Source organism: Aspergillus undulatus (genome assembly GCF_047715775.1).
Source record: "Aspergillus undulatus strain CBS 261.88 unplaced genomic scaffold BDV17scaffold_101, whole genome shotgun sequence".
In the NCBI taxonomy this organism is placed as follows: domain Eukaryota; kingdom Fungi; phylum Ascomycota; class Eurotiomycetes; order Eurotiales; family Aspergillaceae; genus Aspergillus; species Aspergillus undulatus.
The window spans coordinates 1-25072 of record NW_027396705.1 but is presented as its reverse complement, the minus strand read 5'-3'; the positions used below and the strand labels follow the sequence as shown (position 1 = coordinate 25072).

The 25072-nt window shown below is 49.7% G+C and overlaps 10 protein-coding genes across 10 annotated transcripts; 6 read left to right on the top strand and 4 right to left on the bottom strand.

Moving 5' to 3' along the window:
- Window positions 1–258: 258 nt before the first annotated feature.
- On the top strand, window positions 259–2955 carry BDV17DRAFT_296575 (DDHD family phospholipase; the record flags this gene model as incomplete). Its single annotated transcript, XM_073763318.1, has 3 exons — window positions 259–928; window positions 982–1702; window positions 1764–2955. The coding sequence occupies 3 exons, from the start codon at window positions 259–261 to the stop codon at window positions 2953–2955; spliced, it is 2583 nt and encodes an 860-aa protein (XP_073610045.1).
- A 1064-nt stretch (window positions 2956–4019) lies between these two features.
- On the bottom strand, window positions 4020–7045 carry BDV17DRAFT_285602 (PX domain protein; the record flags this gene model as incomplete). The annotated part of the gene is made up of 2 exons (XM_073760740.1): window positions 4020–6441; window positions 6495–7045. The coding sequence occupies 2 exons, from the start codon at window positions 7043–7045 to the stop codon at window positions 4020–4022; spliced, it is 2973 nt and encodes a 990-aa protein (XP_073610044.1).
- Window positions 7046–7337: 292 nt separating this feature from the next.
- On the top strand, window positions 7338–7718 carry BDV17DRAFT_277772 (uncharacterized protein; the record flags this gene model as incomplete). The annotated part of the gene is made up of 1 exon (XM_073759464.1): window positions 7338–7718. The coding sequence occupies exon 1, from the start codon at window positions 7509–7511 to the stop codon at window positions 7713–7715; it is 207 nt and encodes a 68-aa protein (XP_073610043.1). The 5' UTR covers window positions 7338–7508.
- Window positions 7719–8222: 504 nt separating this feature from the next.
- Window positions 8223–9439, bottom strand: BDV17DRAFT_277771 (PaaI family thioesterase). The gene has a single exon (XM_073759463.1). The coding sequence runs from the start codon at window positions 9382–9384 to the stop codon at window positions 8914–8916; it is 471 nt and encodes a 156-aa protein (XP_073610042.1). The 5' UTR covers window positions 9385–9439; the 3' UTR covers window positions 8223–8913.
- A 195-nt stretch (window positions 9440–9634) lies between these two features.
- Window positions 9635–10744, top strand: BDV17DRAFT_17191 (transcriptional coactivator p15/PC4 family protein). The gene is made up of 2 exons (XM_073754810.1): window positions 9635–10115; window positions 10185–10744. Exons 1-2 carry the CDS (start codon window positions 9831–9833, stop codon window positions 10407–10409), a joined length of 510 nt encoding a protein of 169 aa, XP_073610041.1. The 5' UTR covers window positions 9635–9830; the 3' UTR covers window positions 10410–10744.
- Window positions 10745–12080: 1336 nt separating this feature from the next.
- Window positions 12081–16046, top strand: BDV17DRAFT_17187 (uncharacterized protein). Its single transcript, XM_073754809.1, has 3 exons — window positions 12081–12912; window positions 12967–15493; window positions 15557–16046. The coding sequence occupies exons 1-3, from the start codon at window positions 12190–12192 to the stop codon at window positions 15742–15744; spliced, it is 3438 nt and encodes a 1145-aa protein (XP_073610040.1). The 5' UTR covers window positions 12081–12189; the 3' UTR covers window positions 15745–16046.
- BDV17DRAFT_297218 (putative C6 finger domain protein) lies at window positions 16047–18443 on the bottom strand (the record flags this gene model as incomplete). The annotated part of the gene is made up of 2 exons (XM_073763458.1): window positions 16047–18126; window positions 18306–18443. The coding sequence occupies 2 exons, from the start codon at window positions 18441–18443 to the stop codon at window positions 16348–16350; spliced, it is 1917 nt and encodes a 638-aa protein (XP_073610039.1). The 3' UTR covers window positions 16047–16347.
- Window positions 18444–19729: 1286 nt separating this feature from the next.
- Window positions 19730–21160, top strand: BDV17DRAFT_296569 (uncharacterized protein; the record flags this gene model as incomplete). The annotated part of the gene is made up of 1 exon (XM_073763317.1): window positions 19730–21160. One exon carries the CDS (start codon window positions 19730–19732, stop codon window positions 21158–21160), a length of 1431 nt encoding a protein of 476 aa, XP_073610038.1.
- A 212-nt stretch (window positions 21161–21372) lies between these two features.
- BDV17DRAFT_17154 (aminopeptidase P family protein) lies at window positions 21373–23087 on the top strand. The gene is made up of 3 exons (XM_073754808.1): window positions 21373–21619; window positions 21670–22702; window positions 22762–23087. The coding sequence occupies exons 1-3, from the start codon at window positions 21456–21458 to the stop codon at window positions 22960–22962; spliced, it is 1398 nt and encodes a 465-aa protein (XP_073610037.1). The 5' UTR covers window positions 21373–21455; the 3' UTR covers window positions 22963–23087.
- Window positions 23011–24592, bottom strand: BDV17DRAFT_277754 (uncharacterized protein). The gene is made up of 4 exons (XM_073759462.1): window positions 24512–24592; window positions 24134–24438; window positions 23887–24019; window positions 23011–23817 (listed from the first exon to the last, which is right to left on the bottom strand). Exons 2-4 carry the CDS (start codon window positions 24343–24345, stop codon window positions 23314–23316), a joined length of 849 nt encoding a protein of 282 aa, XP_073610036.1. The 5' UTR covers window positions 24346–24438; window positions 24512–24592; the 3' UTR covers window positions 23011–23313.
- Between the last annotated feature and the right edge of the window lie 480 nt (window positions 24593–25072).

Genomic DNA, 25072 nt, shown 5'->3' with positions numbered 1-25072 from the left:
ACTTTATCTGCGCGGCCAGCCAGAAAATATCAAATTTCGATCCTTTGATGATCTCATATTGTGATCTTAGGGCTCATTCATATGCTTGACCCATGAACGCCAATAAGACCTCCCGTCAAGTGAATGCCCGCTGCCTTACAGCTCACAGTTTCTTTGTCAAGATTTCGCTAGATTTCGCTCGCTTTCTGATAGATTTTGCACTGCCCGTAGTAGTGCCTACTTCAAAAACCGTTCCTTCGCAACACGTCCACGGCGCCGATGGCAAAGGAAGCTCCGGAGTGGCCGGCATTTTCGAGGACATCGTCGGAGAATCTCAATAGCCAGCCCAACATCGGTCAAGATGCATATGACATGTTTCAGCGATCTCAGGGGAAAGACCATACTGTCTCTCAAAGGCACAGACTTGGCATCCACCACTACCCTGCCGATTGCCCTTTTCTAAAGGCTCGATGGTTTTACGCAGTAGATTCGCCCAAATGGAAACCGTCCTTTCTGGACCAAAAGTCGGACAACTCAAGACCTTTGCCTGCGCCTAGGAAGTTTGTCCCTTTCATGTGGAAGGATTCGCAGTCAATCGAGCATGCATTTCAAGACCTGTGCAACGTCGAAATAGAGCGGGAACGAGCGCAACAGGACCGGCCAATAGATAATTCACTCGACCAACACGTGAAGGTACCCGTCAATGAAGATTATCTCTTTGATGTCAATATAAACCGGCGAGAGCTCGGTCCCGCTTATTGGATAGGACCCGTGTATGAAGTTCGTCGGGGAACATGGTTTTTTCAGGAAGGATCCACAATCAAACCCTGTGAAGAGAACCTTGCAAACCAACTTGAGGAAGGCTATCTGAAGGTAAAGCCGTGGCGCTCGGCAGAACACACCTACCACCCATCTCAGTCCTTTCGAACAGCCACTGGTCGTGAGCAAGGTAAGCCTGGCATAGCAAGAGCCAAGTAGCCGATGGTGGGCTAATCCGTGCAGATGCCACCGGAAGTATACCATCAATATATACGAATGAAACACGGAAATATCGTTTGTTTGGATCTTACATGAACAGCATCGTCACATACCAAGACTCTGCGACAGCATTGCTCACAAATGATGACTTCATGTCAAGGGTCAGCACAACTGTCTTCCAGACTCTCGGGGGTGTCCCTGGCACTAAGCTGGTCCGTGGCTTCAGTGAGACGAAGAAGTCCGCTGAGACTCAAGACAAGAGAAGCTCAGAACAAAAATCAAATAGCGAAACAGTGCATACAGCTCCAAGCACGTCGACGGGGCAGACAGCCGATAAACGAGCACCAGGGCCCTCAGAGCACAGCTTTCCACAAGGACAACTGCCCCAGGATACGGCTGAGCGAAGACCATTCACAACATTAGAACGCCGCGTCTCATCTTTAGCTGGGACGAATGACTCAATCGATCTCGAAGAGCAGGCGCGTAAGCAAGAGGAAAAGGAAATGGAAGATTTGAGGGAAGCAGATGACGAAGACAGGGAGAGGGATATCGATCATCTTGTCCTGGTTACCCACGGGATTGGTCAACGACTCGGTCTACGATTAGAAAGTGTTAACTTTATACATGATGTGAATGTCCTCAGAAAGACAATGAAGCGCGTGTATAAAGCCTCGCCCGACCTTCAAGCCCTCAATTCTACTTTTCCAGACAAACAGAAGAATTGCCGCGTCCAGGTTCTTCCCGTGTAAGTTGCCGGGTCGTGGCCGTTCTTGGATAATCTAGTTGCACTAATCCATACCCGCTAGGTGCTGGAGACATCTACTAGAGTTTCCCTATAAAAAGGTTGGGCAACAACGTAAGGAGCTTGACCTGGCAGACGCAGACACTCTCGAAGATGATGTCTATCCCGCCTTATCGGATATCACCCTTGAAAGTGTTCCCGCCGTGAGAAACCTCATATCCGACCTTGCCGTCGATGTTCTGCTTTATCAGAGTAAACATTGTGAACAAATCTCTGCCATAGTCAAGCAGGAGTGCAACCGAATTGTGGAACTTTACACAGAGCGAAACCCATTCTTCAAAGGCACTGTGAGCCTATGTGGGCATTCTCTTGGAAGTGCTATCTTGTTTGATATCCTTTGCTCTGGGAGCACTGAACCGGGAAAACCGAGTAATTTGGGCGAAAACTCTACTGCTAGCGCGCCCTCATCATTCGTTTTCAACTGTGAGGAATTTTTCTGTCTAGGATCTCCAGTGGCGCTCTTTGAGATGCTCAAGGGCAAGACGATTGCCGGACGGCCTTCCCAGCGCGATGGCAGTGGTCAAGGCAACGCCGCGGTCCATGTGGCACCCATGGCTTCTAGGTCTCAAAGACAATCCGCAAATTTGGGCCCGGGAATTACCGCCCACGAAGATCAGTCCGCTGTGTCCATTCCAAAATGTGGTCAACTATATAACATATTTCATCCGTCCGATCCTGTGAGTTATCGCATGGAGCCCTTGATATCTCCAGCGATGTCGTCCCTGAAGCCGCAACCTTTGCCATCTGTGAAACGGAGCATTTGGACTGCTTCTGGGCAAAGCCTGTCGTTGATAGGCAGCCGTGTAGGTCAAAGTGTTGGGTCGTTATGGACTAATTTCACATCCGGTGTGGCGAGTAGTCTGTTGAACCGCAGCCTTGGAATCAGCACTGAGGAAAGCCCTTCACAGCAACGGTCGGGTACCAGTCCTCAAGCACAGCCGCAACCCCTAAAATCGTCAAAGGCTGGCGACTTGGGTGATCGAAGCCCCACTTTGATAGACTCAGACATAGAGACACTCTACGAGGGCTTTCAAAAGGCCAAGCTGAAGTGTGAGAAATCATCCATTGATCCAAAGGGCAAAGGCGACTTCGAGTCACAGGAATCAGATCGCGGCCTGAGAAAACTGAAGCTTGAGGAGGAGAAAGTGAGGTTATTGAATTCCAACGGCCGTGTTGATTACAGTATACAAGAGTAAGTTTAGCCTCCATTTCGCCGCCTCACCTAGAATTGCCCGATCTGATAAAACAGGGGTGCTTTTGATATATCTTTGATTGCGAGCCTTGCCAGCCATCTGAGTTACTGGTCGGATGAGGATGTGAATCACTTTATGCTCTCGCAAATGCTCTGCAGAAAACGCGCAGCGTCGGATCGCTGTTGACTACATTTAATTCACGGACTGAATTCCATTACGACAAGTTGAGTTTGTCACCTGCATCGAGTTGTTTACAGTTCGACGATCGCTTATGCAGGGCTTACCTGAACCCGATTATCCTGCAGCGGGCCGAGGAGCACTCTTAGCTTCCAGTATAAACGACTAGGCCCTGTATCTGAGAATAGAACCCAGAGACGCTGTTGGTGTGGACCGTGTCTACTGAGCGTATAACTCCGTCGAGCACAGCATAAAAATGCGCAGCCGGTCCGATATTGGGGTCCTACACATCAGCTGGTTATACCTTAGTTCGCTTGAGTTTCCAGTGGGACAATACCGTCGCATCCTGGTCAACGATCTAATTCGAGCGACAAGTGAATATAGAACCTGATATACCCGCCACCGTTCTCCTTGCCTACTCAGTCGACACAAACCATGAGACTGCGTACAACCAGTATTTATCTCCGCTGAATATTACTTAGTAGAACTTTCGACAGTCCCCATTGGCGTTAGTCAAGTGCAATGAACGCGTCAAAATCCAGTGCCAAGTCAGTTTCATGAGGGACCTCTGGCATTTGGTACTAACTCCTTAGAGAGAGTAGATACTACTAGTAGGTTAAATGTGTCGTCCACTTTGCTAGGGTAGGGCCATGCGTATTCGAAGAATATATTGTACTACAAGAGCGGCCGTTCGATCTCGGGGCAGCGACACGCCATCGAGTACCTACCTACCCATTCGATCAGGGCCGTCTTCATCGCTGGTTGGAAGACATGAATGCTTATGTACATTCAGCTATAAGGCGGCAAGACGGGCGATTCCAATACGATGACGCTCAGTGCCGGTTGGTTCACATCATTGACACTGAATATCATGCTTATCATGCTTACAATCAAAGAAGTACAGCTCTAAGTGCCTGTAGCAGGATGGAAAACACAAACCCCTTGGCGACAATCTCAACCTGAAGGCTATCAAAGACTTTACCAAGAGCTTCTCGACTAGCGACTGCCCCCATAACACTCGTGATAGCCTGCGGAAGCCCTTTCTGGACAAGGATCCGGCGAGCAGCCTCACGCTGACGCTCCTTTTCGGCATCCGAACTCGGCGGTGGCCAAGAGCTCAACTCCTCCGCAGTCGGCAGGACATTTTCACGCAATTTAGCCAGATACATTCCAACAACTTCGTCTGTGGTGTTGCTGTCAATCATAGACTCTTGCAATAGACCGCGGATGGTTTCGAGACTCGGATTTCCCGGTCGAAGTATATATGACTTCGCGGCATTTAATAACGTCCTGCGTATGCTCCATGCGGAAGACAAAGTATATAGTTCGTTGATGACAGCAAAGATAAGCTCCACTGCCATTCGTGTTTCGTCTGCCGTGATAGAGTCGCTCTGGTCCTTCCGCCTGCCCAACAGATCCGCAGACCCTCTTTCTTCTGGAAGTCCGACTGAAACAGCAGAAGCATTGCTCTTATGCATCGAAGAAGAGGCAAACGGAGCTCTGTCATCGGATCCAACCTCCGACTGCGGGGTCGGTACAGGATTAGTCGACGATGCAGCTAAAGACGCGATCTCACTAGGTGAGACAGGCCCATCCATATCCCCCGATCCAAGCGGTCGAGATGAGACCGTGTTATCTTTCGTGTCGCTAGCCGACCCCGCAGTTCTCTCATCATCTGAGCCGTCACCATTCCACCACAGTGTGTTCTGTTGTAGACTGCTGTTTCTCCTTCCATCACCGTCTGTGCCCCGCGCGACTGGCGTCTTCTTATTAATACCCCCGCCAAATACGCCACTCACGCCGTCGAGAACAGCTTTGCCACCTCCAGACACGCCCTTTGGGGCGTTCGTCAATACGCCCAAGACACCCTTGCTAACATTTTCAAACGCAGCCTGACCTGGAAAAACGAACCCGGACTTGATCGACGAGTCGGCCATCTCAGAGCCGAAAGCTCCGTCTTTCTCGAGGAATCTTCTCATGGTCACACTGTCGGCGAGAGGCTCCAGCTGAAGAGCATCTTGGAGATATTGTTGCAAATCGTGTGCCAGAGCCTGTCGTGTGCGCCCTTTCCAGGGCGGCACGGGCGAACGCGTGTCACCGAAGCGCAGTTGATTTAATCTCGCTATTGTTTCCAGAGTGTCGTGGATGGCTTCAAAATCCGCGTATCTCTTGAACACCATCCATCCACTCGAGCGTCCAGAATGAGGTTCAACCTGAATCAAATAGTCAGAAGTAGGTTTCGATCGCAGCGCCTCCTGACTTCCGCTATCCAAGCTATCATCCACAGTTATAGAAGCACGGTATAGTGTGAGGGTTGGTGGAACATCAAGGCTGTTTGAGGGTGAATTCAGTGGAACACTCGAAGACTGTAGGGATGGCGATGTGGGCGAGCCACTCTGCTCGCTCAGTTTAACACCTTGTATTCCCATGGCACCCTCGGCAGACTCCGTTTTTAGCAGGGATTCTTCCTGGATCGGCCCTTCTTCGACTGGAATTTCGACGCCGGCATCGGCAATGGTATTGTCGCCGTAGTCAAGATCATCATGGTCGTATAAATTATCCCGTATAGTCCGTTCATTATTCCTTGGCGCGTTTTCGGCCGCCATCAAATCGCTCAGACGCTTGGCCTCCAGGATAGCATCCTCGGTAGCTTGGTCTACTTTAGTAGATGGGTAACTAGGGACCTGTGGTGGCGTATCGTGTTTCGCGATGCTTTCATCTGTAGACACTGACGCAGATGGTGTGATTTCTCCTGGGGCTTTGACCGCTGCTATACCATGATTTCGAGCACCCTCAACGCCAGCATCAATCGCGCTCATAATTTCGGATTCACCCTCGCTGAATAAATATGTAATCCACCCATTGATGAATTCAGGCCGCGACATACTCTGAATTGTCGATTCGAGGACGATGCTGCTAAGAACTTCACGGAGAAAGTTCCGCACTGGAATACAATTATATGCACTCGATTCCAAGAACCGGGAAAGAATATCGTCTGAAACTGTTTTGAGTTTCTGGCGTTGTTGCTGCTGTGCTAAAAGGCTCGAAAGACTGCTTTCAGGATTTGACCGGAGATACTGCAGCACGGCATCTTCTGCAGTGACACCATGACCGGCGGCCTCGAATACTGAGCAAAGCTCATTCAAAAATACAATGACCATAGATGAAGAATTGGTCAAAAATTCCAGGAAGGTGTCTGCCGTTCGTTTGCGGTACAGATGAGAGGAAACGGAAGTAATGAAGCCAGTCAACACCTTCCGGCAAGAGCTAGGAAACGTCGTCTCCGACGGAAGAATCGGTTCATACCAATAGCTGTTCCAGATCGGTAAGCTCAGGACAATGTGACTACACGATGTAGGGCTTACTTCACATAATCTCGCACCGCTGCATCAATCAATGAATGCAGAGCGGTGGCCGTTATTGGTGGAAGAGAGGAAATATCAACTTCCGTTTTCGAGTCACTCTCGACGCCGATGCTCCCAGGAGTTTTGTGAGTTTGGCCAGTTTCGACTTGGTTGAACTTATCCCACTCGAGGAGTTTCTGAACTATATCCAACGAAAGTTGTTTTCCGCGGGAGCTTCGGGCTTCCGATGAATTATGATCCCCGCTCTCCCATGACGAATGCAGCACGACTCCGAGCGCTGTGCCGATAAATAATAGTCCAAGTCTCCCCAATATGATATACGTCGACCCCATCAAGCCGACAATAACAAAAAGCAGCGATTCGTTGCTGCATGTTGAAAGAAACTGCAGTGTCATGTCCCCCACCTGCTTTAGCTGCATTCTGTTTGAAGCGTATGTCCGCAAAGGATCGTCTCCATCGCGCTTCGCCGTGCCGCCATTGAGTGTAGATTGCTGGAGACCTCGAGCTTGGTCAGGTAGGGCTTGGTATGAGGCATCTCTTGGAACGTCCATGGTCGCTGGCGCAATTCGACCACCATATGAGCTGCAGATAGCCCGTCATAGGCCCTTCTCCGTCTGCTGGATAAGAGCTCCCTCTTTGGTCTTGCGATGAGATGAGGAGGCGAAACAATGAGATCCAGTGGCCACGAGTACTAATCCTGGGGACACTTGAAGGCGGCTTATTACATAATACATAGCGCCCGCCCGGGTCCCCCTTAACCGATTAAGGGTAAGATTTGCGTCCTGTATACTTTTCTTGTACGAAGGGAGAAGACAGATAGATACAGGACGCCTGGGCAGACTCTTCGGTAGCAGGTACAGGAACGAGTCATAATGGCGGAGTCGAAACCCGACTGGAACTGGCTCAGTGCAGCATATCAATTATTGATTTATCACCAATTTTAGCTATTTTACTACCTATGTATATATTGTTTTGGTTGACATTTCAGGAGTATGCGCTTTGCGCACACGGGATATGAACTACACACGTCTTGGATATAGTCATGTAATTCTTATCTCTTGTATCGCGCCTTTGCAGGCTTATAGATATTGCCCGCAGAGCAAAAGGTTGGCCTGCAAGTTCACAAGCGTCGCGCTTATACTATACTTTATAAAGCAGGGTAGCGTAATTCACGGGTCGGACAACCGCCTACCCGCGATCCGCTACGCCTCTACAACTTGAAGCTATTCGTAGCTACTAAAACATTAATATTTCTAATTATTTTAGCTATTGTATCGCGTAGGACATGACATCCTAATATAACCTATAATAAAATAACTAGAATACTTTAGTAGAGCGTGCCTTGGCATGCCTAAAGTTAAATAGTGCAGAACTTATAGAGGGACCTGTCAGATTATCGGGAACTGTCAGCCCATCAACCTGGCGCGGCACAAGCCGTGACACGACAGTAAGGAAGATATTCAATACCGAACATGCTGATAAGCCATGACAAGCGTGACAAGAGCAAGTGTTGCACGCATGGCCTGATATCAAGGTGTTGTTGCCATTAAGGTGCGTTACTAGTGATTACTCATGTCTTAGTCATAATTCCGCTTCTTCTGTGAGTCCGACCCTTTCGAGAAAGGAGCAACAACATCTATCTCATGAAATCAAACCATACGTTTTAACATTCAGAGATCCTACAATTTATTTTATCAAAGTCCACTTTAGTGGCATCCAATCCTTTTCTACATATATCTGATGCTACGATACTATTCCTATTAAGGAATAGTTAATTCAGATATATTCTATTATATCAAGTCCACCTTCCGACAGTAATGCAAAAGATAGAAGATACGAGATTTCTCGCGATTTGGTTGGTCAAAGAGCGACGTTGAGAACGACGCGTGGACTTTGGAGTGGCGGTCGGACGATGTCACATGACAAGGTCATATGACACACTAGCTTAGATGGCTCTCGGATCGTGGATCCGAATATCATCATTCTCCCTTGGCTCCTTATATACGACCCGTGAATTACGTTATATAATCTGGCTTACTAACGCCCTTTTGTAACTAGTTAATAACTAGTTAGTCTACATATAGAGGTATGCATTTGCTATATCTTAGCCCCGAGGGAAGACCCCCGGCGCGAAGCGAAAGACCGTGGCTTGTTTATCTTGTGGACGATTTAATTCTCTCTAGACTGGCGGCCCCTCATTTCTTTTACAAATGCTTGGCCTGCGTATGTACCCGCTATTGATCATGAACCCATCGGGAGATATATCAAGAGGTCCAAAGTGATACTGCGGGATTGAATCTCCGCTATCCGAGTGAATCCAGGCACTCAAAGTCCATGTGCTCCATGCCAGATGCAAAGAAGATAGCGAGTGGATTGGTCTTATTAACAGCTGGGCAAAGGCTGTCCTCAAAGCCAATGATTACCGTGCCTTGATGTATTTCGTGTGAGATCCCTGAGCCACCACGGTGGTATTGCCAGACTCCGTGCATTTCGAGATATTTATGGTGGTAAAAGCAAGGGATTTCCCGACTTTATTGGCATAGCCCCGAATCTCTAGCCAGTCGCCCGCGGCTGCGCTGGATAGATAATTGACATTGATATTGGTGCTCACTCCAGTTGACTCCAAACCACATGAAGCGATTGCCAGGCCACCAGCCCAATCAGTGATACAAGCAGAAAAGACGCCATGCAGGCCTCCTTTTGAGTTCAAGTGCTTGGGGCCAACCTGGAGCCTGGCAGAGAAGGAGCCTTCTTCAGCGTGGTAGATAACCACATCGCTGAGCAGGAAGTCATAGATGGGGCTGTTGACTTGTATCCGACTCCAAACCTTGAGGACCTGCTGTAATGCTAGGTTGGTTCCAGATGATTGTGTCGATGTAGTCTGTGCCATGGCGATAAAGGCAATAAAATTGAACAGAAGGATTCTGAAGTGACAGGTATTTACGAACATCTCAGAAGGTCAACAAATAGATATTCTATTTAAAGTTTGTGGGTGAGCGGGCGGATTGTTGGTATTTATCCGAGTTCCCTGGCAGACGCTTGGCCTCTATTAGAAGGCGGTACCCATCTTGGAGCAAAAGCTGCTCCAAGCCTCGCGGAGCCGTGGACCCCTGCTTGAGCCAGTAGTAACTTTGACTCTGATGGCGCGCTCCAACCTGGCCTATCGCGCGATGCTCGATTTTCCCAGGCGTCAACCCTACCTATATACCTACCTTAGTACCTATCTTCCTGAGCTCTCACTCGTGGCCCCGCAGACTTAATACAGCAATCAATCAGATTATATCTTCGGGGGCAATATCTACAAGCTCAACCGCTTCGGGCAGTCTCACAGCAACCATGGCTTCTCGATCTAGGAAGCGTGCCTCAGAGGCTGACGACTTCATTGATGATGATGACCACCTTCACACTAAGAAGGCCAAAACTAATGCTCCCAATCTATCAGGTGCCATTGGTTCACACCGCTCACATGGGACGGCGACGAGGAAACAAGACTCGAATGGAGACAGTTACTGGGAAATCTCTAAAATGCGCCGCGTCGCCATATCCTCATTTCGAGGTAAAACCATGGTCAATATCAGGGAATATTACGAGAAGGACGGGGAAGAACTTCCCGGAAAGAAGGTGTGCTGTCGTTGCCTGCCATTGCATTGTGCTTTCTGGTCTCGTAATTAATTATCTTTTTTGCTATAGGGGATTTCGCTCCCAACCGATCAGTTCTCCGCGCTATTGACTCTACTGCCCGAAATTGAAGCTGCCCTGCAAGAGAAAGGAGTATCTATTCCTCGACCAATCTATGTCGATGGAGGTACAGACTCCAATGGCAATGGTGACAGGGAAGGCTCTGGTGGACTTTTGGAGGCTCGCCCTTCGAGGAAGAATATTGAGGCCACAAGTGATGAGGATGAAAGCGAGTAACAAGTTTATAGAGATGTGGATGTGAGGTATATATTGCTCTCGCCGCTCCGCATCCAGATTGAATCATTGAAGCCAAGGTGTGTACGAACAGACGTATGGTGGTGACTTGCGAGAAGCAAGCCTCAAATCACTTCATGTCTTCGGTTGCCTTCCAGATTGGCGTCTAATTCATGGCAGGTGTGAAGCCAAAAAACAATGGACAATGACACTTTATAAACAGTCCTGCTATGTTATGCGGCGATGTATTCAGATGCCCATGTGGCTGTCTCGCATTTTATCGATCTAGTTATGGTCTAATATAGCTTATTAATATACAGAATGAGGATTGTCACTGTCACTGTCAACCTGCTGTCAGTCAGTTCTCAATCACGTGGTAAATATGATTTTGGATATTGAGCTGGCTCTCTGGGCGTTAACAGCATCGCCAAAATCGAGAGGGGGGAGGGGCCACAGGCACAATTACGTGCTCGCTGTACTGGTATGTTCAAGCAAGACACATCATTGTCGAATTGGCCACAGATTGCCAAAATATATGTAGAGTTGAGCTTGGATCAGTTATGATTCCGCCCAGCGGCTCAGGCCGCTTGAGTCCACACAGTCCGCGCTTCTGTTGGCATCTTCTATCGCACGCTTGATCGCATTGCTCAGGATATCTGACGCTTCTTGACGACTAAGCGATCATAAATCCTCATCGCCGTGTTGTATATATGGCCCGCTGATTCGAAGCTTCATTGATCGAAAATTCGGCCTTTGACCCCACATAATTCACTTCGCTATCATTTATGAGCCAACGTCGTGCTTCTTGGATCCACCCAGCACCCCTGAGCCGCCTCTGCATAATTCCCCTCGATCAATGTCATATCCATGGCAAGAAATGTGAATTGAAATCGCCGTTTACCATTTGTCTTGCAACAATACCTGTTCTAGCTGTCAGCGCCTCCGCCAGTCACTCCGATTGCAGCGCACAGGCCAGACACAATCCGCACTCTTGATACGATTACTCCGCTTCGATCTGCGGGATAGCACAAACGTCGCAGTTGCTGAAGTAGGCCCACGGTCCTTGGCCTAGCTGCTTGCCGCTTCGATTAGAGACCGGAATACTCAAACGACACGGTATCTGGGCCTCCTATCACGATTTGCTGCTGGAAAACAATGCGCCATTCGAGTCCTCCTACACCGGGGCTAACTAAGACTGCATGATTTGAACGGTCCCGGAAAGCCTCCAAGAGGATATCCTTATAACGAACTAAATAAGACCAAAGTTATCCTACAAAAGGAATGCCTGATCCGGACAGCTGCCATAATTGCGAAGATCAACTCATCTCCCGATCTCCGTGAAGTATGTTCTATACCGCCTCACCTCTAAATAAGTGGTACATCCCAGCCGTTGCCCTCCCAGTTCTGACTCTTGATTTGATGCATAGGAGGAATGCTCGGATAAATAACCTACCTCTACTGGACGGCTGTGGCTGGTATCATCATTGCCAGTTGCGCTGAACCTGCTATCACCTCGGATACGCTGCGAATCATCCGAGACCTGCCGCACCTCTATACGAAACATCTACCAATCTTCGGAGATACCGCTGCTCACACAAGCTCCAATCTTATTGCGCTCTCAGATCGCAATCGGGTTTTCCACTCCTAGCATCCAGATTTGGAAGCTGCGCCTCTTTATCCATATTTGCCCTCAGGAACTGTCACACATAATCTCTGCATGCCCAAAAGGCACATCTGAGGAGAATTAGTGGACGCGCCCAGTCGTGAGCTGGCGGAACTCAAAATGTCCGAACCATCTATGGGACGCATTCCCAACTCTCCCCCTAGCGCTATGGACGATGGCAATATTCGCGAAGGTCTCGGTAGTTTGAACCGATGGTCGCAGTCAACAACATCTAGCAGTCTTTCGCCTAAGTTTGTAAGCCACCGGCGTCAAGAGAGTGCCCATAAACTGCCTGAATCAGATATCTATATGTCTCACAAGAAGGTGCTGAGCCTAGAAAACAACCCACAACCTAGTTCATCAAGCAAAAGTGGTGACGGACCCGGCCATCATGACATGTTTATGAGACACCACGTGTCCCAGTTATCTACCGGACGGGCGCAGACCGAAATGCCGATATCAGAACGAACAGATCCAGCCTTAGCAGGCGTCACAAATTCAGCTCTCTTGCAAGCCAAGCCCTCATCTTTCGAGGCCGCATTCATACAGCATGAAGCACGAGCACATAGGCTCTCACCAGAAAGGGATGATTACGCGCCAGTTGATTATTCTTCCCAAAGCTCAATTCGACCTCCTAGCCAAGATGATAAGAGGCGGCAGGGTCCTTCTCAAAAGGCTATGCTTTCCAAAGCTTTACAGAAAGCGAACACTGCTGTCCTCCTTGACAATGCAGCAAATTTTGAAGGTGCAATGGAGGCATACAGTGATGCGTGTCAATTGCTACAACTGGTCATGGTCCGGAGCAGTGGGGGCGAAGATGAAAAGCTCAAACTTCAAGAAATAGTAAGTACAGGTGCCGACGTTGACAGCCAAGTTGCCCCTCACTGACACAACTAGCGCGATACCTATATGATCCGAGTCACGGAGTTACAGCGCATGGATCTCTCATTCCGAGATGTCGACAGCAAGGCGCTTCCTGAACGCCCCCTAAGCCAAGAATCGTACGGCGAATACATCAACACTGTTCCAGAGGAAGGCTACACCTTTGCCAGTGAAGATCCTGGTTTCCTGGGGCAGGAGCCGCTGGACGCGCGCGAGCAAATTCCGGAAGGGTCCAGGACATTGACTCAGTCACATATACCACCAAGGCGTCAATCGTTATTGCCCTCAGCTCTAGATGATGGAGTTCACAATTCAGCTTTCTCATCATCTGCTGTCAATAGCCAGACAGATGTCCCACGTTCTGTAGTTCAGGATCAACCCTTTACACACAGACGTGAACATTCCGGAATAAATTCTGCATTTATCGCGGATCCCATTTTGGAAGATGATAACCATCCTCTGAAGTCCCGGCTGTCTGAGCTGTCAGTGTTGAGCGCACAGGCCCGAGATCCGAATGAGTCAACCTCATGGCTAGATACTATAGATGAATCTGGCGCCTCTTCATCACCATCAGTACACTCGAAAGTCTCTTCTGTTTACTTGCGCCGCAGAACGAGCAGTCGCCTCAGCCATGGCACAGAGGCTGAATTTGATGCTGCTCTTGACGCTGCTGTAGAAGCTGCTTATGATGAAGGGTTCGAGCCCGCAAGTGGGTCGGAGGCGCAGGAAGATAGTGATGATGTCTTTGCAAATGCACGAAGGAATGTTGAATTAGCGAAACAGAAAGTGAGGGAAGCCGAGCGAGAAGCAGAGGTGGCAATGACACGGGGCAGAGAACTACGTCAAGCCAAGGAACTGGAAACGTCAGACAACAGAAACGACCTAGAGTTGGATTACCTTGATGAGGAAGCGGAAGAAGAGGAGCGGCTACTGGAGGAGATGACAAGAGGTTATGTTATGGATGACTTCGAGTTTGACATTCAATCGAAGTCGGCGCTTCCACGCCAGTCTATCTCGAGTGGCAGCTCAAGGAGCACTTGGGAAAACCCTGCCACACATCCCATGACAGCAGGCAGAACACTGCCCCCCCTCGTGGAAGATGATGCACTTCCCGATGAACAGAATCCGATCCAGAATCCCGAGGCTGGTCTTCTCCCCTTTTCGACACGCCCAATCTCAAAATCGACTCCCGGACAAGGTGTACGTGCCAGAAGAATGTCTGGCCAAAATACAGCGGAACTGAAAATTGAAACAAGAACTCATTCAAGGTCAAATTCAACCAATCCAGAGCTTTCTCAGTCGTCGGATGCACGAACGACCCGACCCCCTGCGCCTGGGGAAAAAGACGAGTCTATAGCAAATCTCGCTCCACAGATTATCAATGGCGCTTCCGGCACTAGCTCTGCAATGCTGCCCTTTGCACTGCATCAAGCCAAGCGAAACGTGTCTATTGGATCCGTGAATGAAGACGTATCACCAAACCTGAGCCTTGCTAGAGAGATTACCGCAGTGGAGGATGATGACGCCGGCGCAGCTTCAAAGATGTTATCACCATCTCGCCCACCGATCGGTAAGGTGCCATCAGCGCCGGATAACCTGGGTAGGCCGCATCCAGGCACCCTACCATTTCGAACAAGAAACGTATCGGTGCCGAATCCCGACATATACAGCGATTCTCCTGTCACACCCTCAATGAACGCATTTCCCACGTTGGATCTGCAGAAGGGAATTGCGACCGCCTCAATAAACGCGTTACCTACACCAACCGTGGCTAATTTCGCCCCAAGTGCGCTTCCAAGCGACGGCCTCTATTTGTTTGACAACTATATTCACTCGCCAACCAGTCCCGGTTCTCCCAACCCGCTTGCTCCAAACTCCCCTCTCCCGCTAGAGCCATGTCCTGAATCCTTCCTCTTACGACCGTTTTGGCTCATGCGATGTATTTACCAAACGATCGCTCATCCTCGTGGCGGATACTTATCGACGAAATTGTTCATCCCTCGGGATGTCTGGCGCGTGAAAAACGTCAAGATCAAAGCTGTTGAAGAGAAGGTGTCGAATTGCGATTTGCTAACCGCAGCGTTACTCAAGCTGTCCAAAGTCGATACGTACGATGCGGACGCCGTTCTGGAGGAGATGCAGTCCTTCGAGAGTGTGCTTGATCAGGTACAGATGTCCTTATCAAAAAAGGTTGGCAGTGAAGTGGGTGTGCAGGGAGCCATGCCGCTCTTCAAGGCTGCGCAAGCTCTAGACGATGCCGCTACTATAGAGTCCTTGACTTCAAGAGCATCAAACGCACCGGGCAAATCGTACCTAAGCTCTTGGCGGAAGCTGCGGTCCAAAAATTCTGGGTTTGGTGCAGGCCCAGTGCCCAGCTCAAAAGAGCCAAGTAAAGACCATTTAACAATAAGCTCACTTCCAATGACGCCGATACCGAACGCTCAGCATGCCAATCGAAATATAGCGCAGGTGCAGTTCAATGGACCGAACGCAAACTACATGAGTGCATTGGCCCGGCTCTGTGACGCGGCTCAAGTGTTGGGTAAGCAAAGATTAGCCACGATAGTCATTCAGACTCACTGACATGTTTCTTTTCCCTCGTCAGATCAAATCGCCCAACAGGTTGAAGATCCAGGCTTGAAGCATTCCTCTCAAACTCTTGTCGGCTTGGAACTTAGTACACGCCACGCCGCCGAGTTCTTTGGCTTCTATATATGCCGTTTTGCGCTGAATGATATTGGTATAATGCTTGATAAATTCATCAAAAGGGGCAGCGAATGGGTTCTTCTCTGAAAAATCCCTGTCTTTAAGATCTTATCTTCGTTTTCATCTTTTGTTTTTGTTTTTTCCTCGGAGTGATAATCGATAGCTATACCCCCATGTCACACAGTTTATTCTCCTGGTCGGCGCTCTACTTGCACTAGTATAGAAACAACGCAGCCGTGTCATGCTACGTTGATTCACGCGATGTTTAACACCCTGTCCATAGATTCTAGTATGTTCATATTCGAATACATATGTACCTATGCCATCGATCCCTCGGTTGCGACCGCATCACAATTGGGATCTTGAACACCTCTCACCTACTCGTGACAACGATAGAACCTACGATATGAAATGACGCAGACTGCGGCTGAACGCTGCTGAATACAATGAGAACGGCCTACATCCGCCCCCCGCCGGTACCGTTGTAGAAGGCTCTTCAAAAAGTCCCACGCACCATACTTTGATAGACATTGCTAGTGCATCCCACGCCGCCACTCGTTCCGACCAGGACACTCATCGCTTGGGTGTTCTTCCAAGGCAATCATTGTGGTCCCTGTCGTTCCCCATCACAGAGTCTGACGAAAGCAAACCCAACTAGAATATCGAGCCACTCCGAGAAATGGCCCTTTCTCAACCCTTCTGACCGGGAGATTTGAGGCAAATCTGACGCCGCCTCTCTGCGTCGCGGAGAATCGCCGCAGATAGCTTGAGACTAGGCGCAAGGTGTGCGTACCTGTCCACTTCCACGATGACGCTGGTTATAATGCCGTCCGCTCGAGCAGCGGAGGGAAGTAAAGTCGCGAGCGTAGGGGACATAGTCGCGCCCATTATGAGCAGTGTTTGGGAGACCATTGACAAAGCGCCCTGCCATAGGTATGGGAGATGGCCGTCACGGTGGCTGGTTATGTTCTCCAGCTGATGTAGGGTAGCCTCCAAACAGCGCCGGCAACACTCCTTCACGAAAGAGTCACTGGCAGCCTGCTCGTTCTCGAATACGGCCAGTATATAGGGCCGATAGATGATTGTCCGACAAGCAAAGTACCGAAGTCGGAGAACGGTCTGAACTGGATTTGGTGGGGGAGTGTGCGACAGGGGAAACCGGACGGGCTGAGGAAGGCCTTCGTACCATTGAGATAATTGAAAGTCGAGCTCCGAGACAATGGGAGCCAGAGAAGCGAGCGTGAGAGTGCTGTCCTTTTGGTAAATCATATGACTGACTCGATTCAGTAATCTCCGTAGAGCGATCTCGGCCAGGAAGTACCAAAGTTCATCACGGCCAACGGGATTGGCGATTTCATCACCAGTATTCCTGCCACCGTCGCCCTCATCTGCATCGTCATCGTCATCATCCTCGTCAAAGCCGCCTGGAAGGTCGACTAGTTCCTCGAAATTCACGATTCCAGAGTGTGGTAGATCTAACTCTGCCAGCAAATCACTTTCGTACAGAAGAGCGTTCCAGTACACTCTGACGCTCAGCTCCCTCCACCGAGCAGGAACGCGAGACGGATTGCCAAATAATAACTGCAGCTTCATGCTGGCATTTGAAAGTAACGTCCAGGCCTCAAGCGGCCGAACCAAGTAGAACAAGTAAGCAGCGGTTAGAATGATACATTGAGCGGAAACTACAGAGTTACGCATCATGACCATTGGCAGAAGATTCCACGCCGCCATGAAATATGACAGCCCGGGAGGATCCCTATCCGTCGATATCAAGGCGATACTACCGTGTGCATTGGCGCAACCAAGAGCCAGTACCAGGAGTACGACACAGCTCTCTGGAACCTCACGAAAGCTTGAAGAAACAGCCGCATCATAGTACCTTGACCATGTGTATGGACTGACACATGCGTACCAGACATTAACGCGTCCAAAAAAAGAGTCGATATAAGCCGGCGCGCGGGATAGCTCAAGTGAGACGGGAGAGATCATTCTGAGCGGCTCGCGAGCCATTTCCAGCTGTAATAGAGTCTGAGGGTCGTACGGACGAGCCATTAGATCCCGAATTAAGGGCCAATTCAGAAGATTTAATGCCGGCGTGGTGTGTACTTTAGGCATGGTCGATATGCTTGTAGGTGCGTTTGCCCATGAGCCGAGTCCGACAATGGAAGTCGTTTTCCTGGCAGCCGCCATTTGACTAGAAGATCTTGCAGCCGCATCATCGCTCCCAAGGTTGGTCTCATTGCTAGTTGCAGGAGAGGTCGAAGAAAGCGTAAAATGGGCATTTTGTGCAGCCAAGCTGTTTTGCAACAGCCCCTCAATTCTGGTAAGCCGTTCAATGATCAGTTTGTCTCCGGCATCTAATTTGATCCCCGGCTCTCTGTAGACGCATTCTGCAGCAAGGTCAGAACAGAGCTGACATTTAGGGCGTGCTCCATTGCACCTCGTCTTCCGCAGACGGCAGATTTGACACTATCGAATGATGGTCAGCAGCCAGTAGCGCTTCAGGGCTAGTTTCTTCAACTGAAAGGAACCAGAGTAGATTGGAAAGCCAGGCATGACCCTGCTGGGATTCCCATTGCGGGACGGCATTAGATCAAGAGGAGATTGACGGGCAACAGAGGGCAAGTAAGCTTAAAAAGGTAACTTACGGCGATGGTAGCGCGCCTTCGGGGATATTCCGTAGCGTCAGAATGGGAGCGCTTTTTTTTCTCATTTAGATCGTTCGAGGCGGCTGGGGAATTGGGATCGAGAATTCCGTCCCTATCCCTATCCGGGGAGATAGACATGGCTTTCAGGTTCGAGAACGGTTCACATAGGCAACATGGCTAGAGGAAGCCGATCCAAAAGTTTGAGATCAAGAGTCACTTTCTATGAGCGAGTAGTCTTTACATACCAGGAAGACTGGCCATCGACGCTGCTCGACTGTTCGAAGAGGGATCTAGGTTTTGATCAGGACTCTAGGCATCTTCAAGGTCCAAGGAGCGCGGGTTAGATCTTTCGAGCTATGCGGCCGCTGTGGTATTAGAGATATCGGATGTCAACCAGTATAGTACTCTTTAACTCGAGCTCGAAGTTCGCAGACAATTCAACGACGAGAACTGGAGGTGCGTTATTCTAGAAGGAGGCGGCAGGGTTCTTCTGGGACTCGGACAGGGTTTATAGAGGATCATCGACAGGAAATAAAGAAATGATTTGCGAGGCCACCGCCCCAGTATCTCTGCGTCGGTCTCGCGCGGAAGCGGGGCAAGCTGACCATGATCCATGTGGCATTGTGGTTCGCCGCTCGCGGTTCCTGAGCGGAGCATTCGTTAGGTCGGCTTTGTTTAGCGTCAAGCTCCAGTCACAGACTCGCAATGATACTGGCGTGAGCACTTGTATCTTGAGATGGCAAAGACGTAAATAGGCGAAGAAGGGAGACCGACCAATGCCATGCTGTCCAAGGTTTTAGGTTCCCATCAATAAAAACTGCTGCGTACAGTACTGATTGCCATTTTCGGTGCGGCCTGCTGTCCGTGGTAGATGCTCAACGGAGCCGTTGAATCCAATGTGGGGAGGATGATTCTATTCACTCTCCCGATTATTCTATCCAGACGGTCCAGTAGAAACTATGAACAGAAGGCTGAGTTACCATTAGGTTCTGAAATAATTGGAACTCAGACAGACGGACTAGAATAAGTGTACACAGATCGGGGCACAGATCGCAACAGAAAAGCTTTGCACAGGCTCAGCCATGGGTAGAACACCGCACGTAGTAATCATGACATTCTCCAAGCAATATTGAGAACAGACACTAGACCCAGTTTGGCCGCTATGAAGCTATTCCTAATGTGGTCGGGCCCCCTGTAGCATTACCCGATAAGGCTTAGTGCGTGCGACATACGCGTTGTTATCATCAAAACAAACGCGATCGACCACAGTAGTCAACAATCAACCTCAAACAAGCCGCTAACATCGGACGAAAGCAACCATCTCTGATTTTGGGCAACCATAAGTTTTCTCACAGCTTGCGACACTCGAGAGTGGATACGATTCTGCTTTCCCTACACACATACTATCACGTCCAAACGATATCATGCCGAGACCGGCAGCAAAGCGCAATGATTTGACGACCAGAACCCTGGCAACGTCGAGACAGCCTCAGAGCCATGAGTCATCACAAGACAATGTTGGCTCTCGCGATATATCCCGGTCGCCAAGGAGCGACGCAGTGGGTAGTTCGCGACTGGCAAACAGCGCAGACCCCTCTGATGTTATACGGCAGCTGAGGAATCAGACACCTTTGGGTAAAGCACATGAGTTCGCCATCGGCTCGTCACCAGGAACGGAACAGGGAGCTACGGGCAGCCGACCACCTACGAGGGCCCGGGGATACTCCTCAACCCTCTCTATCGCTGGTCGCAAAGGGGATACAAGCTCAAGGATTCCGGGAACTCCTGCCTTTGAGAGCTCAGTACTCAGTAACTTCAGGCGACGACCTCGACAAGCGAGTGTTCTACATATGATGCAGGATGAGGACGGGTCATCTGAGTGGGACGATGACGACTTTCTCGGCGGTCTTAGCCCGGAGGATGAATCGACGCCCTTGAATATTTCGAGAGGGAAATCACTTGCGCTCCGACCAGCCGCGTCTTCCGAGAGGTCACCATCATCGCCCACAAGTGGTGGATCATCAAAGCGCAAGCGTTCAGCTAAAGAGGCCGAAGTCCCCCAATCGCCCTTAGAGATCGCGAGCAGCGCACCTGGTTCGCCAACACCACAGATGTCAACCCGACAGAGGGAGGTTTCTGTTACTTCACCTCGTCCTTCTCAGTCCCCGATAGCCTTCAGCGCGACGATGGAACCGCCAATGAGCAGCCCTGTTCCTGCTCTCACCTATGAAATGTCTACACCGGATTCAGATAGCAGGTGGTCTCGCACAACCAAGAAATCTCAGGAATCCAAAGCCGCACAACCGCGAGATAGCAAGCTCCATATTCCAACAGCAGCACTTCAAGATAAACTTCTACCTCGACGGCGCCAGAAACGAAAAGCGCGCCGGGATGCATCCAGGTTTGAGGTGCATAGTGAGTCAGAAGAAGATGATCTGCCGTCGGCTCTTCCAGGCGACGATGAATTGAGTTACATTCCCACGCAAAAACGTTCTCAAACACAACGACGACCAGCATGTAAACCACAACTAGCACAAAAAAATCGGCGAGAGGCGGAACTGAAATCTGACGGAAGCGACCTCAGAACCATGAAGCAGTACGGGACAAGCTCTCGGAAAGAAACAAACATTGGCAAGGAGAACGAGCCAGCGGAATTCTCCTCGCCCTTATCATCCGCTCTCGACTCCGACGAACTTGAGTCCGTGTTGAGCCTTGACCAGGAAGCCTCTGTCAAGACTTATCTGAGTGAAGAACTACGACTGCAAGCCCTGAAGTTTGCGGAAGTGGATCGATGGCAGATGGAATTTGAAGATGTGATCACCGTTAATGCGCAGGAGAACGGCGCATTTAGGTGAAGCTTGTTTGATATCGTGAACCAGTGATTTGCTTTATTTATGTTTAAAACCAGTAATAATTGGTAATAATATGAGAACTCACGAGCGATATGCCGATTGCAGTTATTGTATGGAGTATAGAGAAGTAAAGATTGAGATCGCGCGATCTGGCAGCCGCCCGAAGCTGTCAATGAAACCCCGCCAACTTGCCGAGCACCCCGCCCGATGTAAGCCGCCGTTGCATCGGACAGAGATAAAACAGCTCCACTGCCCAGCAACGAATTTTATTTCTGTCCTACATCGAAGCTGGATAGCCATGACTTCTCTCGATGGACTGCTAGCAAGCAAATACCCGGCCAAAGCTCATGCTCGCCGGGTTGCCGAGGGTCTAAAAGCTCTCGGTCACGGTGGAGGCGCGATTTATTTGGAAGCCCAAAAAACTCGTCTGATCGAGGACAGCGATGAGCCAGTGCCCTTTAGGTAGGATGATCATTGCTCTAATAGCGTTCTTCACCTGCTGACTATTGCAGGCAGCGTCGCCCTTTCTTCTATCTATCAGGATGTTTACTCCCAGACGCATCCCTGATTTATAACATTGACTCTGATCAGTTAACCCTGTTCATCCCACCAATCAGTCCAGACGACGTTATCTGGTCCGGACTTCCGCTCTCATCAGCCGAAGCTCACGAGCGATATGACGTTGATAAGGTGCTGGGAACACCCGAAGTCAATGCCACATTGAGCGCGATTGCAGCGTCAAATGGCAACAAGAACACCGCTTTTGCTATCGCAGAACAAATTTCCGAAGGGATAAAGTTCGATGGCTTCTCTGAAACCAACCTGAACGTCTTGAAAGGGGTTATCGAGAAGACTCGTGTCGTGAAAGACAATTACGAAATTGCGCTCCTTCGGAAAGCAAACGAGATCTCCGCCAAGGGCCATATTGCAGCCATCAAAGCTGCAAAGACTGCTTCCAACGAGCGCGAGATCCAGGCCGCGTTCATCGCAACCTGCATTGCAAACGGAGCCCCCGAACAGTCATATCACCCTATTGTTGCATGCGGCAAGAACGGGGCTACCCTTCACTACCAGAAGAACGATGAGAGTCTGATCGACCCAGCAACCCAAAGGAAGAAGGACAATGTTCTCATTGACGCCGGTGGAGAGTTCCGCACATACTGTGCAGACATCACCCGTGCATTCCCTCTGAACGGAAAGTTTCTGCCAGAAACGCGCCAGATCTACGAGATTGTTCTGCAGATGCAGCTAGAGTGCATTGACATGCTCAAGGAAGGTGTCCAGTGGGAAGACGTTCATGCGTACGCCCACCGCATCGCAATCAAGGGCTTGCTCAAGTTAGGTATTCTGCGCGGCTCAGAGGATGAGTTATTCGACAAGCGCATCAGTGTAGCTTTCTTCCCGCACGGCCTAGGTCATTACCTTGGAATGGACACCCACGATACTGGTGGCAACCCGAACTACGGGGACACCGATAGCATGTTCAGGTATCTCCGTACACGGGGCCGATTACCGGCTGGGTCCGTTATCACCGTTGAGCCTGGTGTAAGATTCCATGCGCTTTCTTTAGTTCCGTTTGCGATTGCTGACTATTGTTCGTACAGATCTACTTCTGCCGTTTCATCATTGAGCCGTTCCTAAAGAACGCCGATCTGCAGAAGTACATTGATGTGGATACCCTGGATCGGTACTGGGTTGTCGGTGGAGTTCGCATCGAGGATAACGTGCACATCACCAAGGACGGTCACGAGAACCTGACAACGGCACCTAAAACTATCGAGGAAATTGAGGCTCTAGCTGAGTAGTTAGAGCCATGAGTCTCAGAAAGTATAGTCTAGCAACACAGAATTAACCTTGCTTCACGCATGAACTGGTTGAGCAGATGTAGCTTTCCCGTTTCTGGATTGGTATGGTGGATATAAGATCCTAACAATTACAGGGCAACTAGTACAACCTAGTTGGTCATAGAGTAAAGTTTGGACAGCATTCCCAGTCAGCCAATGTAAAAGCCTGAAATCGTAGGTTAAGATGCATAGCACGGCACGCCTAAAGAAGCGGATATGAAAGACGAATGACAAGAGAATGACGAAAATGATTATCTCCCACGTCGGTACTCCCTACCTGTAAATCATTTATGATAGTCCAGGAGGCATCGTTCACAGGCCGCTGCGAAGCCTCTTTCTCCCGCTTCCCTTGACACCGGATTCAGCCTCCGCTCGGTCCTGGGCGCGTTTCTCTCTTTGGTCAAGAGCAACAGTCAAGACGTCAAAACAGAACTGTGGAACGTCAAGGCACAGTTGCTTGAAGTCTTCCTCTGCCTCGTGGCGCAGGATATGGCTTCTCATACCCCAGTAGTTGGATACGGGCTTGCGAATAGTAAGATCGTCAGGCGATGTGTTTTCGTATACGTAGCGAGCATAAGCCAGCTCACCGCGGGAGCTACTGTTGACACGATGAATCTTTGTGTGCGCAAGGGCCTTCAGTGCAGGAATGCCCAGTTTGTCTGCGAGAGTGTAAACACGAGCGTGCTTGAGCAGTTGTTCGCCGTTATCGTCTGCTTCATTGGCCGCATCGGATTGGGTGGAGTAGTCCTGGGTATACTGGTACTCGAGAAAGTAACCGAATGCTTCAACATCGTCATCAGGGCGTTCAATCCGGCGCTGCAGAAAGAGTCAGACTAACCGGTGTATAAGTATACATCTACAGGACTGAAAAAATGCGCTGCCTACCGGACCATCACCGAATGCCTTGACCTTCTCGGATAATACAGGCGATTCTAAAAGCAAGGTCTGATGAGCAGTCATGGCAGTCTTTTTGTCGCCGATTCCGACCATAAGCTCCACAACTGGCGCCGTCAAGTACCTGTCGGAGATAGTCATGAGTATGGTGTAGACCATGGTTGTTGCTACCATGGAAGATAAAACAGCTGGGCGACTGCAAGAGACTGCAGTGGGCGCGGGGGTACAGTGAACTCACTCAAGGAAGTTGAGCTTGACAGGCTGAGGGGCCGCTGCTGGTTGCGGTTCAGTTTCAGCCGATTGCGCATCCGGTAAAGAAACATCTTGTGTTTGTTCCGCCTGACCATAGTTTCCTGCGCTCAGGCCCGGAGTCATCTCGGTATCAACTGGACTCTGGGTGCTTGGTGCATCCTCCGCACCAGAAACTTGAACTTGCGGTGCCGAATCCATTTTTTAAGAATATGTGGAAGTTGCGCGATTTCGGGATGACGCGCGCTATGTCATACAATATACAGTGGCCGCTGCAGAGGCAATGGACAAAAGCTAGAATGAAGTTAATGAAGGCTGATTGGAACAGGAGCTCAGATGCCAAAGCTCTGGATGCGTTGCTCAATACATGTGTCTTACAAGGTAGACCAATGCGCTCAATTGAGTCAATTCCCTCATATTAATGCTTGAGTTTGTCGCAAAGATCAATAAATGAGCGCTTTTGAGTTGATAGGTAAGGTGTTCCTGCAGGCATCTTGTTGCGACACCCCTGGAGTAATAAATCACGTGACTTGACACGTGCTCTGCCCCTGCCAAGAGGATTGTAGCACCACAGACTGCTGTCAGGCAGATTAACGTAATCCACGGGCGAACCGCGCTTACGGGCGAACCGCGCCTTTTCACCACTCTTTAAAACTTTTCAGCTAATAACACTCTTAAATCTAAATATTTCCTTTAATATCTATCATATTTATAAAGCTACTTATTAATACAGCCTCTAATAGTATGTCCTATAGTCCTGCAGCCACTGCAGCGTGGAGGAGCACGCTGGGAAGGTAGATAAACCTGTTCTTGAACCCCCCCCTCAACTTGTGGTTCCAGCTGCTGAAGACGATCCTGACCTTCCTGTACAGTTAAAAGGGTATTATTACCTAGAGTAGTACGTCTCCTTGCTCTTTTCTTCACTTTC

Bases quoted from the DNA above. Each gene is read 5' to 3' on its own strand.
- BDV17DRAFT_17191 (XM_073754810.1), top strand. From the start codon at position 9,831: ATGGCTTCTCGATCTAGGAAGCGTGCCTCAGAGGCTGACGACTTCATT. The intron at 10,116-10,184 runs GTGTGCTGTCGT...TTTTTGCTATAG, and splicing joins AAGAACTTCCCGGAAAGAAG to GGGATTTCGCTCCCAACCGA.
- BDV17DRAFT_277771 (XM_073759463.1), bottom strand. From the start codon at position 9,384: ATGGCACAGACTACATCGACACAATCATCTGGAACCAACCTAGCATTA.
- BDV17DRAFT_17154 (XM_073754808.1), top strand. From the start codon at position 21,456: ATGACTTCTCTCGATGGACTGCTAGCAAGCAAATACCCGGCCAAAGCT. The intron at 21,620-21,669 runs GTAGGATGATCA...TGACTATTGCAG, and splicing joins GATGAGCCAGTGCCCTTTAG to GCAGCGTCGCCCTTTCTTCT. The intron at 22,703-22,761 runs GTAAGATTCCAT...TTGTTCGTACAG, and splicing joins TTATCACCGTTGAGCCTGGT to ATCTACTTCTGCCGTTTCAT.
- BDV17DRAFT_17187 (XM_073754809.1), top strand. From the start codon at position 12,190: ATGTCCGAACCATCTATGGGACGCATTCCCAACTCTCCCCCTAGCGCT. The intron at 12,913-12,966 runs GTAAGTACAGGT...TGACACAACTAG, and splicing joins AGCTCAAACTTCAAGAAATA to CGCGATACCTATATGATCCG. The intron at 15,494-15,556 runs GTAAGCAAAGAT...TTCCCTCGTCAG, and splicing joins TGACGCGGCTCAAGTGTTGG to ATCAAATCGCCCAACAGGTT.
- BDV17DRAFT_277754 (XM_073759462.1), bottom strand. From the start codon at position 24,345: ATGGATTCGGCACCGCAAGTTCAAGTTTCTGGTGCGGAGGATGCACCA. The intron at 24,020-24,133 runs GTGAGTTCACTG...TATCTCCGACAG, and splicing joins GTCAAGCTCAACTTCCTTGA to GTACTTGACGGCGCCAGTTG. The intron at 23,818-23,886 runs GTAGGCAGCGCA...CTCTTTCTGCAG, and splicing joins AGGCATTCGGTGATGGTCCG to CGCCGGATTGAACGCCCTGA.